Source organism: Eschrichtius robustus, chromosome 10, assembly GCF_028021215.1.
Source record: "Eschrichtius robustus isolate mEscRob2 chromosome 10, mEscRob2.pri, whole genome shotgun sequence".
Lineage (NCBI taxonomy): Eukaryota > Metazoa > Chordata > Mammalia > Artiodactyla > Eschrichtiidae > Eschrichtius > Eschrichtius robustus.
This window is the reverse complement of record NC_090833.1, coordinates 82,903,542-82,917,549: the sequence shown is the minus strand read 5'-3', so window position 1 is coordinate 82,917,549 and position 14,008 is coordinate 82,903,542. Positions and strand designations below refer to the sequence as shown.

Genomic DNA, 14,008 nt, shown 5'->3' with positions numbered 1-14,008 from the left:
GGATGAGTCTAGAAAGGTAGGCAAAAAGTAGATTAAGGAAGGCCTTTGTATACCATGTCAAGAAGACTGGACCTTATCATGAGAGCCGTTTAATCTTTTTCATAAAAGAGCCATGCAGTTTATACATTTTAAAATTTGTCCTCTATGTTTATAAAAATGTGTTATAAATTTTTAAAATTTAACTGCAATTCAATTAAAAAATCTCAATGGAACTTTCTTCTGGAAAATGTCAAACTGATTCAAAAGTTCTTCTGGAAGAGAAATGCTAAGAATAGTCAAGAAAGTTACAATAATGAGGAAGGGCTTGCCCTATCAGCAAAATATACAGCAAAATGTGCAAATATACAGTCTGTCTCACTGAATGCTTGCCCGTATTACATTATGAAAAGATGTTGCCAACTTTATAGGCGAAAATGGTTTATCATTTTAATTTTTAAAAATATTTATTTATTTTATTTATTTAATTATTATTATTTTTTTTTGGCTACGTCAGGTCAGTTGCAGTATGCAGGGTCTTTGTTGAGGCGTGCGGGATCTTTCGTTGTGGTGCAGGCTCTTCATTGCGGCATGCAGGTTTCTCTCTAGTTGTGGTGTACGACCTTCTCTCTAGTTGTGGCTCGTGGGTTTCTCTCTAGTTGTGGCATGCAGGTTTTCTCTCTCTAGTTGTGGCACGCAGGCTCCAGGGCACATGGCTCTGTAGTTGTGGTGTGTGGGTTCCAGAGTGCGTGGGTTCTGTAGTTTGCAGCATGCGGGCTGTCTAGTTGAGGCACACAAGCTCAGTAGTTGTGGCAAGTGGGCTTAGTTGCCCTGCAGCATGTGGGATCTTAGTACCCCGACCAGGGATTGAACGTGCGTCCCCTGCGTTGGAAGGAGAATTGTTTACCACTGGACCACCAGGGAAGTCCCTATCATTTTAATTTACATTGTGTTGGTTTATTAGTGAAGTAAAACATCACTGACATGTAAGCCAGACTTCAGCTTTCTTCTAATCCTCTGCCTTCTAGGTTCACGTGGTTTTGTCCAGCACCAGACTTGACTTAGGGGCTGGCAGATCTTTAAGTTGCTACAAACAATCCTCTGTCACAAATACCTCGGTTAGCAATGTAGACTTTACTGAAGATTTTGCAGGGGAGAGAGAGGAAGAGGTTCACCTTCCTCACAGCATGCAACCTAAAGATCTCCATTAGCCATTTCTGTTCTCCCTGGAATTCCTTTATCAGCTATCCTTTCCCTCTCTCTGATTCAGCTTCTTCTCAGCATCTTGGGCTTCCTCCATCTTTCTCATTCCTTCTCAAGAGCAGTCAAATAATTCTCCTGGTTCATATGCGCAACACCGTCTTCTTCTCTGAAGCCTGGGTACCTACCAAAGGTCAAACCCAGGAGACTTAACTTCCACCTGGGTGTAGGCTGGCAAAGCATCTTCTCAGCAAAAGAAGTCTCTCTCTCTACATGGATTTCTCATTCCAGCTGCTAAGTAGTAATATTCTCCACGACATCACAGAAATGGTATAGGCAAAGGGCAGATTTGTGGTCAAGTTTGTGTCCTGCATAGATCACTATAGCAGGTGTGCAGGAAGGATTTGTGAGGGCAAGATGGGAAACAAAGGAAAATCACAGGTTCTTGCCCTGCCAAATGGTGGGAGTGCAGGCTGCTCCACTCCAGCGCCCTCCCTGCACTGCTATCCAATTGCTTTGCTTCAGTATAGAGAGGCAAATGCAGCCTCTTCCCCTAGCCCTGTCCAACCAGAAGGCCAGTTTCCCCTTGGTGCCGCTCCCCCAGGCTCTCCAGGTCACTCTTAGAGCCTCCTTTGACTTAAGAGAGATGCCTCTTACTTGTGAACCCTCTATTCCCCACTCCACAAGGACCAAGACCCCATGACTCTCCTTCAACACCCCAAGTCCCTCTTTATAAGGGCTATAAAAGGAGATAGGATTGGAGTTGGAATGGAATTAGTTTTGTTCTGCTGTAAATCCTGGGGGTGAAGGGGGTGATAATGACTGGTGTCTACTTTACAATGTGGGGAACTTAAGTGACCCCTTCTCTTCAACTTTGGACTCAAGACACCAATTTGGGGGCAACAGGAAATGTCCCATTCCAATCCTGTTAGGCATTTGCTGACCTCGTCTGCAGACATGTGGCCTCCTGAAACCTGCTGCCTAGTCTTCCCGGGATTTCCCAAACCTAAATTGTTACTGTTATTCATTGCAGTTTTGTCAGCAGACCAGTCATGATGGGCAACTTTTAAAAAAAAATTCTAAAAGTGCAACATAATTAACAAATTCACATCTTTGGATTTTAAAAATTCAAAATAATTCAATTTAATAATTTAAGCAGCTTTTTTTCCCACTTTCACTTTTAAGTTTTATGAGAGAAGGACTGCTTTTTGAAGATGCTTAGATGGTGCTATTAAAAATGGGAGGCATTGAGGCATTTAAAAGTAAATTGGAAAAGTTAAACATAGAATTACCATATGATCCAGCAATTTCATTCCTAGGTCTATACCCAGAAGAACTGAAAAAAACAAAACAAAACATTAAACAGATACTTGTACATGATGTTAATAGCAGCATTATTCATATTATCCCCAAAGTGGAAACAACCCACATATCCCTCAGCTGATGAATGGATAAATAAAATGTGGTATGTCCACATAATGTAATATTATTCATCCATAAAAAGGAATTAAAGTTCTGATACATGCTACAACATGGGTGAACCTGGGAAACGTTTAGCAAAAGAAGCCAGACACAAGGCCACAAATTGTATGATTCTATGACTATGAAATGCCCAGAACAGGTAAATCCATAGAAACAGAAAGCAGATTAGTGGTCGCCAGTGGCTGGGGAAGAGAGGAATGGGAGTGACTGCTAACTGGTATGAGGCTTTCCTTTTGGGGTGATGAAAATGTTTTGGAAAAAGACGGAGGTGATGGTTGCATAACATTGTGAATGTCTAAAACGCCATTGAATTGTACACTTTAAAACGGTTCATGTTATGTTATGCGAACTTAACTTCAATAAAAATAAACGGAATTGGTAGCTAAAATATTGAAAGCAATGTGAATCTTTCTCATATTCATCTTACAAACTCCTGGAGAGTTCTCTGGCTCAGCACTATGCGAGGGGTCCCTGGGTAGTATTTACTTTGGCGCTAATATGGGAGGCGGGGCCTCCAGGTGGCCGGCTCTAGGCTCCTCCCTGACGGGGCGGGGTCATGGGCGGGGCTTGGCGGGCTGGGGCGGGGTCTGGGGAGCTTCCGGTCGCCCTGAGGGGCGGAGGCGCGTCAGCGCGGATTTTGCTGGTTGCCGGGAGAACCCACGACAACAAAAGGCGCGGGCTGCGGCGGTAGCGGCGGCGCGGCGGTGCGAAGTGAAGGCGAAGAGTACTGCGCTGCGCTAGCCGCGGGAGACTGGGGTTTCTCGAACCGGTCAGTGAGTGGCAGGCGGGCCGGGCCGGGCTGGCGGGGTCGGGCCTGGTGCGGCGCTGGCCTGCTCTCTGAGCTGGTGTCCCCGGCCGGCCGTTGGGAGGAGAGGGGGCCGGCCGGGGGATTGGGAGCCGCCGCGGCTCGGCTGGCGGGGAGGGCGGTTGGGGCGCCCGCAAGGCGGAGCAGTGCCCCCCGAGGGGCCTGGGCCTATGCTGGGACTCCCAGGCGAGCGGCCGGGGAAGTTGGGTGCCCCTTGAGGTAGAAGGGCTTGGGGAAGACGGACGCGCGGGAACCCCGGGAACCCCGGACCGAGCCTCACGGAATCGGATCCTGTGTATTTCTTGTTTTCATGCTTCCAGCTGCGGTATCTGAAGAGGGGTGGAAAGGCCCACCTTCCTTGGGGGTTTCGTTTTGTCACAGGCCTCCTTTTTCCATTGCGGATGTTGAAATTTCGGTGCATTCTAAGCTCTGCGGAAATCTGAAAGACCCCTCCCTTAGAGCAGGTGATAATTGAGAAAGAAAGGGTGCCCAGATTCTTTCTTTGAAACACTTTAAAAATAAAACTTCGCCCACTCCAACTTTAAAAATCTTTGTTGTTTCCCCTGTTCGCTTCCTGTCTTCTCCATCTGTTCTTTATGCATTTGGGGCCTTTTCTGAGATCCTTATGAGATTCACTATCCATTTGCCAGAAAGTTTCTTACGAAAATATTACTTACAAACTACAATTTTTAGACAGTCACTACTTCTGAAAAGCCAAGGGCACGGGGTGGCAACGGTATTTGGAGACACTTTTCTGATCAACGACATGGCATCAGTGATCAAATATTTCTCCTTCCTTTGCTCAGATTTCAAAACTCCATTGAGTATGCCAGCCAGTCGGATTTCACCTTTCTTTACATTGATTGGTGAGATTAATACGTACGCTTCTGATGGCTGTAATTGATCAGAATCTGAAGAAGTATAAGTGCTATGGATTTTTTAAAAGACATGTAAATTCTTTTTAAAATTTTTTAAATTTACTTTTTATTTATTTTTTGGCCGTGCCACAGGGCTTGTGGGATCTTAGTTCCCCCACCAGGGGTTGAATCCCCGCCCACAGCAGTGAAAACCCAGAGTCCTAACCACTGGACCGCCAGAGAACTCCCTAAACGTAAATTCTTGTATATTAATTTTTTGCAAGCTATATGTTTATGGGCCCTTATCGGTTTTTTACTGATTAGAGTAGGTGAATTTCTATTGCCTTTGTAGCCAGATTGTTTATAGATATTCCTATTAAAAAAAAAAAAACCAAGAAAGTGAAAACATCTCAATTACACTTGGCACCTTTTATTAACAATTTCATTGGAAGTAGTTAGGTTTAGCTTAACATAGACCATGACTTTTGTTTTAATGTGATGGTATAAAAAAAAAGAAATAGGGGCTTCCCTGATGGCGCAGTGGTTAGGAATCTGCCTGCCAATGCAGGGGACACGGGCTCGAGCCCTGGTCCGGGAAGATCCCACATGCCTGCAGATCAACTAAGCCCTTGCGCCACAACTATTGAGCCTGCACTCTAGAGCCCATGCGCTGCAACTGCTGAGCCTGTGTGCCACAACTACTGAAGCCCACATGCCTAGAGCCGGTGCTCCACAACAAGAGAAGCCACTGCGATGAGAAGCCCGTGTACTGCAACAAAGAGTAGCTCCCGCTCGCTGCAACTAGAGAAAGCCCACGTGCAGCAACAAAGACCCAATGCAGCCAAAAATAAATAAATAAATAAAATTTATATATAAAAAAATAAACTAATTTGTATGATAAAAACTCCTAATATAGGTGTTCAGAGACATTTGGAAGAATCAAGTCATACTACATCCCTGTAGTTTCTTTGGAAAAGTTTGCAGTACCAAATGATTGTAGAGTCCTTTATTATCCAGGAAAAGATTTATCATATTTATGAATATTTATTTTTTCAGTGCAGAATTTCACTAGAATGATTAAAACTGCCAAGGTTAGGTGCATCTCTTTGGCCATTAAAGATAGTTTGTTGACTCTGTTTTGGGATTTTACAGCACAGGGGAGCTGATATTTTTTTACTCTCTTTGGACTCTTAGTAGAGTGATGTAAATGTTTTTCTGTTATTGTGATCTTTTTCAGACTGTCCACTCACAAAATTATAAATGCACAGTATTGCTGCAGAGTTTTTTTAAAAGGCTAGTAAGTATTAGATATGTCTTAATTAACATTCCATTGCATGTAGTGCTGAAAATGTTATTTTAGTCCATTAGTCTGCTAGGTTACTTAATGATAGTGTTCAAGACTCTTCTCCAAAGAGCCCAGTCCCATCCTAAACTGATTATTTTTCATCTGCATTTAGATGTAGATTACTTGTCACTTTTCAAAAAACTTTTATATGGTGTAAGCGTAATGCTACCAAGACTGTGAGCATTCATGTACAAGTTTTTATGTGAACATATATTTTCATTTCTTTAGGGTATATACCTAAGAGCGGAGTTGCTGGGTCAAATGATAACTCTGTGTTTAACTTTTTGAGGAACTGCCAGACTGTTCCAAAATGGCTGCATCATTTTACATTCCCATCAGGTTTCCATATTCTTTACCTTCTTGCCAACACTTATTATGATCTGTCTTTTTTATTATAGTTGTGTTAGTTGGGAGTGAAGTGGTATCTCATTGTGGTTTTGATTGCATTTCCCCCATAGCTAATGATGTTGAGCGTCTTTGCATTTGCTTATTGATCATTTTTATATCATCTTTGAAGAACTGTCTTTTCCGATCATTTGCCCACTTTTTTTTTTTTTAGTTTATTTATTTTATTTATTTATTTTTGGGTGCATTGGGTCTTCGTTGCGGTGCGTGGGCTTCTCATTGCGGTGGCTTCTCTTGTTGTGGAGCACGGGCTCTAGAGCACAGGCTCAGTAGTTGTGGCACACGGGCTCAGTAGTTGTGGCGCACGGGCTTAGTTACTCTGCGGCATGCAGGATATTCCCGGACCAGGGCTCAAACCCGTGTCCCCTGCATTGGTAGGCGGATTCTTAACCACTGCGCCACGAGGGAAGCCCACCCTTGCCCACTTTTAAATTTGGTTGTCTTTTTACTATTCAGTTGTAATAGTTCTTTGTATATTCTGGATACAAATCCTTATTAGATATATGACTTGCAAATATTTTGTCCTATTCAGTGAATAATCTTCACTTTCTTTTTTTTATGTTACAATATTGTATTTCTTTTTTAAAAAATTTTATTGGAGTATAGTTGATTTACAATGTTGTGTTAATTTCTGCTCTATAGCAAATTCAGTTATTTATATATATATATACACACACACACACACACACACACACATTCTTTTTTATATTCTTTTCCATTATGGTCTATCACAGGATATTAAATATAGTTCCCTGTGCTATACGGTAATACCTTGTTGTTTATCCATCCTATACATAATAGTTTTCATCTACTAACCCCACACTCCCACTCTGTCCCTCCCCCACCCTCCCTCCACCTTGGCAATCACAGGTCTGTTCTCTATGTCTCTGAGTCTGTTTCTGTTTCATAGATAAGTTCATTTGTGTCATATTTTATTTTATTTTTTAAATTAATTAATTAATTTATTTTTGGCTGTGTTGGGTCTTCGCTGCTGCATGCGGGCTTTCTCTAGTTGCGGCGAGTGGGGGCCACTCTTCCTTGCAGTGCGCGGGCTTCTCATTGCAGTGGCTTCTCTTGTTGTGGAGCATGGGCTCCAGGCACGCGGGCTTCAGTAGTTGTGGGACGTGGGCTCAGTAGTTGTGGCTCGTGGGCTCTAGAGTGCAGGCTCTGTAGTTGTGGCACATGGGCTTAATTGCTCCACGGCATGTGGGATCCTCCCGGGCCAGGGCTCAAACCCGTGTCTCCTGCATTGGCAGGTGGACTCTCAACCACTGTGCCACCAGGGAAGCCCTCATATTTTAGATTCCACATATAAGTGATATCATATGGTATTTGTTTTTCTCTGTGTGACTTACTTAGTATGATAATCTGTAGGTCCATCCATGTTGCTGCAAATGGCCTTATTTCATTCTTTTTTATGGCTGAGCAGTATTCCATTGTGTATATGTACCACATCTTCTTTATCTATTCATCTGTCGATGGACATTTAGGTTGTTTCCATGTCTTGGCTATTGTGAATAGTGCTGCTATTCACAGCACTAGTCTTTTCACTTTCTTGGTGGTATCCTTTGAGGCACAAAACTTTTAAATTTGATTAAGTTCATTTTATCTACTTTTCCTTTTACTGCTCATTGCTATTGCTTTTGCTTTTGGTGTCATAAATGAGAAACCATTGCCAAATACAAGATTACAAAGAGTTACCCCTGTGTTTTCTTTTAAGACTTTTATAGTTTCAACTCTTACGTTTAGGTCTATGAACGATTTTTTTTTGTTTTGTTTTTTTAAACATTTTTGAGTATCTTTTTTTTTTAAGTTTTATTTATTTTTTGGCTGCATTGGGTCTTCACTGCTGTGCGCGGGCTTTCTCTAGTTGTGGCAAGCGGGGGCTACTCTTCGTTGCAGTGAGAAGGCTTCTCATTGTGGTGGCTTCTCTTGTTGTGGAGCACGGGCTCTAGGCGAGTAGGCTTCAGTAGTTGCAGCACGCAGGCTCAGTAGTTGCGGCATGCGGGCCCTAGAGCATGTGGGCTTCGGTAGTTGCGGTGCACGGGCTCTGTAGTTGTGGCTTGCAGGCTCAGTAGTTGTGGTGCACGGGCTTAGTTGCTCTGCAGCATATGGGATCTTCCCAGACCAGGGATCAAACCCGTGTCCCCTGCATTGGCAGGCGGATTCTTAACCACTGCGCCACCAGGGAAGTCCTATGAACCGTTCTGAATTAACTTTTGTATACGATGTGAGGTAGAAGTCCAACTTCATTCTTATGCATGTGGATATCCAGTTGTCCCATGACCACTTGTTGAAAAGACTATCTTTTCCCCATTGAACTGTGTTGACACTGTTGTTGAAAATCAGTTGCCCATAAATGTGAGGATTTATTTCTGTATTCTCAGTTCTTTTCCATTGATCTTTAAGTCTGTCGTATGCCAGTACCACACTGTCTTGTTTACTGTTGCCTGGTTTTAAAATTGGGGAAGTATGTCCTCTAACTTTGTTCTTTTTCATTATTGTATTGGCTATTCTATGTCCCTTGAATTTCCATATGAATTTTAGGATCAGCTTGTCAGTTTCTACAAAGAAGTCAGCTGGGATTTTGATAGGCATTCTGTTGACTCTTTAGATCAATTTGGGGAATATTGCCATTTTAATATGTTAAGTCTTCCAATCCATGAACATATGTTTTTCCATTTATTTAAGTTTTCTTTACTTTCAACAATATTTTGTAGTTTTCAGAGTATAAGTTTTACACATCTTTTGTTAAATTTATTCCTAAATTTATTTGATTCTTTGTAATGCTATTGTAAATGGAATTGTTTTCTTAATTTATTTTTCAGGTTGTTCATTGTAAGTATAGCTACCAATTTAATTTTTTTAAAACATTGTCCCTGCAATTTTTAAAAAATATTTATTTATTTTACTTTTGGCGGCATTGGTTCTTAGTTGTGGCACGTGGCATTGTTCGTTGGGACGCACAGGTTCAGTAGTTGTGACGCGCAGGCTCTAGAGTGCATGGGCTCTGTAGTTGTGGTGCACGGGCTTAGTTGCCCGTGGTGTGTGGGATCTTAATTCCCCGACCAGGGATCGAACCCACATCCCCTGCATTGGAAGGTGGATTCTTTTTTGTTTGTTTTTAAAAATAATTTATTTTATTTATTTATTTTTGGCTGCACTGGGTCTTTGTTGCTGCACGCGGGCTTTCTCTAGTTATGGTGAGTGGGGGCTACTCTTTGTTGCCGTGCGCGGGCTTCTCATTGTGGTGGCTTCTCTTGTTGCAGAGCACGGGCTGTAGACACACGAGCTTCAGTAGTTGTGACACATGGGCTCAATAGTTGTGGTGCACAGGCTTAGTTGCTCCGTGGCATGTGGAGTCTTCCCAGACCAGGGCCCAAACCAGTGTCCTCTGCATTGGCAGGCGGGTTCTTAACCACTGCGCCACCAGGGAAGTCCTTGCCTTATGTTTCTAATTCCCCAATTATTCAATATTTAGATTAATGAGCTGGGAAACATATTACCACTATAGAAAGAATAGCATAATGGAATCCCATGCACTTATCACTTTGCTTCATCATTTACCAACTCAAGGCTCCCATCCCCTAGATTATTTTGCAGCAAATCCAGACATCATATCATTTCATCTATAAATTATAGGTATACTTTTTCAAGACAGATTTACTCTTTGTAGCTATCTTATATTAGAACAAAACCTGCTTTAGTTGACTTTGCTTTAGAAGTTGCTTAGTTTATTAGGATAGAGAAGTCAATAACTAAATTTTGTTTTTATTCTGATACACAGGGGTCCAGATCTTACGTAAAATGGATGTTTCTCACACTAGATACTGAATATTAAGTAGAAAATCTATTTAGTAAAATCTAAGCTGCCATGGAAGAAATACCAGTAAAAGTTGCTGTAAGAATTAGACCACTGCTGTGCAAAGAAGTTCTTCATAATCATCAAGCTTGTGTGAGAGTTATTCCAAACACCCAACAAGTTATCATTGGGAAAGATAGAGTCTTTACTTTTGATTTTGTTTTTGGCAAAAATTCCACTCAAGATGAAGTTTATAATACCTGTATAAAGCCACTAGTGTTGTCACTCATTGAGGGCTATAACGCAACCGTTTTTGCCTATGGACAGACTGGATCTGGGAAGACATACACCATTGGAGGAGGCCATGTTGGTAAGATTCTCATACTCTTTGACTTTTATTTGAGACAGTAGAAAGAAGCTGAAATACCACAGTGCCTGACACATAGTAGGTGCTCAGCATATTAACTGAATGAAATAATCAATAGGATAACAGATGTGTTCATAAGATCATCATCTTTGAAAGATTTGTTTTAAATATTGAAGTTTCATTAAACAATTTATGATTATATTTGCTTGAGGAAAGATGTTTAAGACAATGTTCAGTATTCAGCCCTTTGCTGTTTTTCCCCAGTTTTGAGATATAATTGACATGTAACTTGTATTAGTCCAAAGTATATAGCATAATAGTTTGATATATCTATATATTGCAAAATGATTACCACAGTAATTTCAGTTAACATCAATCACCTCAGTTACATTTTTCTTCTTGTGATGAGAACTTTTAAGTTCTACTCCCTTAACAATTTTCACAGCTTGGTCACATACTTACAGCTATACTGTTTTTTTTAAGAGGCCATGAATACAATTTTAATTCCTTAAGGGAAAAGGTTATTAAAGTTATCTATTGTCCTAAAATAATTTAGCTGCTCTAAAATACTTCATACCAAAAGAAATAGATCACCATTAGGAAGAGTTTTTGATGTTTTTTTCTGCTAGTTTAAAAAAAATTAATGTTCATTGTAAAAAGAATTGCAAGTGATGCTTAAGAAATCTAATTAAACAAATGAAAGCTCCTCTCATTCCCAGGAAATAACAGTTTGATGTATACATTCAGAGTCCTCTAGACATTTTTCTAGGTATATTACAAGTACTCACACATGTAGTTTTTTGTTGTTAGTTTATTTGTTTGATGAGGTATTTCATACCTGTGATTCTGTAACTTTCTTTTTGCATTTAACGATATAAAATATCATTTCATTTCTTTCCATTTGGGTCATAGAATTTCACCTCATTTTTTTGGGCTGTACATATAATGTTCCATAGTTTGAATGGATCATAGTTCATCCATTCCAGTATTAATGGACAGGATTAGTGGTTGGTTTTGATTTTTACTGTTACAAAAAGTTACAGTGTATATATCTTTATACATTTAACTTTGCATCCGTTTGTTAGTATTTCTGTAGAATAGATTCCTAGAAGTAGATTTGTTGAGTAATGGGTATGCACATTTAAAATGTGGATAGATACTGACAAATTATCCAAAAGGGTGTACCAGTTTATATCCTGCCACCAATATGTGAAAGCCATTTATTTGCTCATATCCTTGCCAGTTACTGGAAATCATAAATCCAAAATTTTTTTTTCACTATCTGATATGTGAAGAATTGCACTTTGTTGTTTGAAGTTACATTTCTTGGTGTATTTGTGAAAATAGCATTTTTGATTTCCCAGGCTATCTGTAAGACACCAATTCTGGGTCAGTCATCTGCTGTTTGATTATTGACCATGCAAATAATGTAGTTTTTTTCTCCAATAAATAATGTATTGAGCTTTTGCAGTGGCTAGAGTACCATGCTAGGCACTGTGGTAGATGAAAATCTCTTATTTTTCAATATGATGCTTATTTAAACTACTATTCATTTCCCTGCTTTTCAGAACCTTGGATTTACCAACTTTTACCAGGCGTAATCTTCTCTAAAAACTTTCATTTGCATACTCTTTATATAGTGTATAAGAGCTAAATGATGGCTATTAAAGTATAAAACTTTACAGTTTTTCTCTCTGAAATAGTCTTTCAGGAATATAAGAGTGACAGTGAAAATGTGATCTTTAGGTTACCAGAATACATTTTGAAGCTTTATTTGTAAATATTATTTGTAATTCAGCTTTTTTTTTTTTTTTTTAAGTCTTTTGAGTTACTGTGCTTTGTTATCTGTTGAAGTGGGAAATGAATGAGCTATTTCTGATCAGCCTCATATTCTGGCTAATCTAGAATGCATATATTCAATATATGCTGGAGTTTATAGATAGTACTATTGGCTAGTTCCTGGAAGCTCTCCAAAAGGAATTTTCACTTTCTCTTGTACTGGAAAAACCTGCAGCTTCCCATATTTGCTACATGATGGCAATCAAAGGCGGTCCAAGTTAGTAAGGTTCAGATTTTCAGGATGTTTGTTGCCAAAAATCTGAACATTGGTAATCTTCAACTTGGAAGCAAGTTGTTTTTAAGGTTCATTTGTAAGCCACCTTTTTGTAGCTTGGAATATATTTTCCATGGAACAATGCTAAAAATGGTGGGCAGGTTTCTAAATTGGCCTACAGAAACTTATTTAACTTTAAGTCCAATTTATTCTTTTACTTATTCTAAATTTTATCTTGTACATTTTTTTTTACTATTTTAAAAATTGTGGTTAAAAAATAAATGTAAAACAAAATTTACCATTTTAACCATTTTTAAGAGTACAGTTTTATGACATTAAGTATATTCACAGTGTTTTGTAACCATCACTGCTCTTTCCAAAATTTTTCATCTCCCCAAATAGAAGCTTTGTACCCATTAAGCAATAACTGTCCTCCCCCGCCATCCCCTGGTAACCTCGAATTTACTTTCTTTGACTGTAAGTTTGCCTCTTCTAGATATTTCATAGAAGTGGAATCATACAGTATTTGTCCTCCTATGTCTGGCTTCTGTACTTAGCATAATATCTAAGGATATCCTGCATGTTGTAGCATGTATTGGAACTTCATTCCTTTTTATGACTGAATGATTTTCCGTTGTATGTATAAGTCATCTTTTGTTTATCCATTCATCTGTTGATGGACACTTGAATTGTATTCCCCTTTAGGCTGTTGTGACTAATGCTGCTGTGAACATTGGTGTACAAATATCTGAGTCTCTTGTATGTATTTCTATTCATTCATGTTATTGTGTTAATCTGTGTTCTGCGTTGCGGAAGTGATGGAGGAGAAGAGGCAGTGATGGAGGAGAAGAGGTGTAGAGATGTTCCCTCCCTCATTCCTGGATTGAGGTCTTGGCTTGGGCAGAACTGGTCTTTCTGTACCTCTCTTCTGCATACGTCCTTTGTTGCCATTAGACCCTGGCTTGCTCCCCTGTCCCTTTCTTATGCCTGTTTACCCTCAAACTACCTGTACCTTTCCATCCCAGAAATCTCAAAACATGCTTTTTGGCTAAATGTGAAGAAATATGACACAAATAATTTTTTTAAAAGAGTTCTTGCTAACATAAATGAGTTGCATTCCAATGATTGGGATTCTCCCCAGACCGTAATAAATGATCTAAAGAGAGATATTTTAGATATTTTAGGTACTACCTGTACCTATTTTGAACTTCACTGGTGCCACTTATGCCTATTGCATTCCTGGGGTTTTCAATAAATATTTTCTTATTAAATCTTTTATTTTTGCCTTAAACTGTTATATAAATATCATTTAGTTTTTTTCATTGTCATGTCATTTGATTGTAAGCTTTTTTTTATGCTGCTTCCAATTCTATACAGTATATTTAGTTTATTTTTAAGTTATTTATATTTAAAACTTTTATTTTTAGACTATATATATTTATTTCTAAAGGTAAAAATTCAGATATTACAACCATAAGATAAAAGTAAACGTTTTCCTTTCTTTTCTCTCCCTGTTCTAACTCCCCAGAGGTAACCACCATTTTTTGTGAATTTTTTCAAAAATATTCTTTGCATAGATATGTATGTTTTCTTTTATGCAAATGAATTTGCTCTGCAGTTGCTTCTTTTAACTTTATGGATCTTAGACATCTGTTTAACAATAGGTGCATGGTATACCATTGTTAACCATTCTCCTACTAATGGATTTATTAGTGT

At 39.4% G+C, this 14,008-nt stretch overlaps 1 protein-coding gene across 4 annotated transcripts in view; it reads left to right on the top strand.

The window, feature by feature from the left end:
* The first annotated feature begins 3,274 nt into the window (after nucleotides 1-3,274).
* The window catches only part of KIF27 (kinesin family member 27), a 94,723-nt gene continuing 83,989 nt past the window's right edge, over nucleotides 3,275-14,008 (top strand). For all 4 annotated transcript variants that reach the window (XM_068553478.1, XM_068553479.1, XM_068553480.1 and 1 more), the window contains exons 1-2: nucleotides 3,275-3,427; nucleotides 9,858-10,242. In XM_068553478.1, coding sequence (XP_068409579.1) covers nucleotides 9,945-10,242 — 298 coding nt within the window. In that variant the 5' untranslated portion in view covers nucleotides 3,275-3,427; nucleotides 9,858-9,944. The remainder of the gene's footprint in view (nucleotides 3,428-9,857; nucleotides 10,243-14,008) is intronic.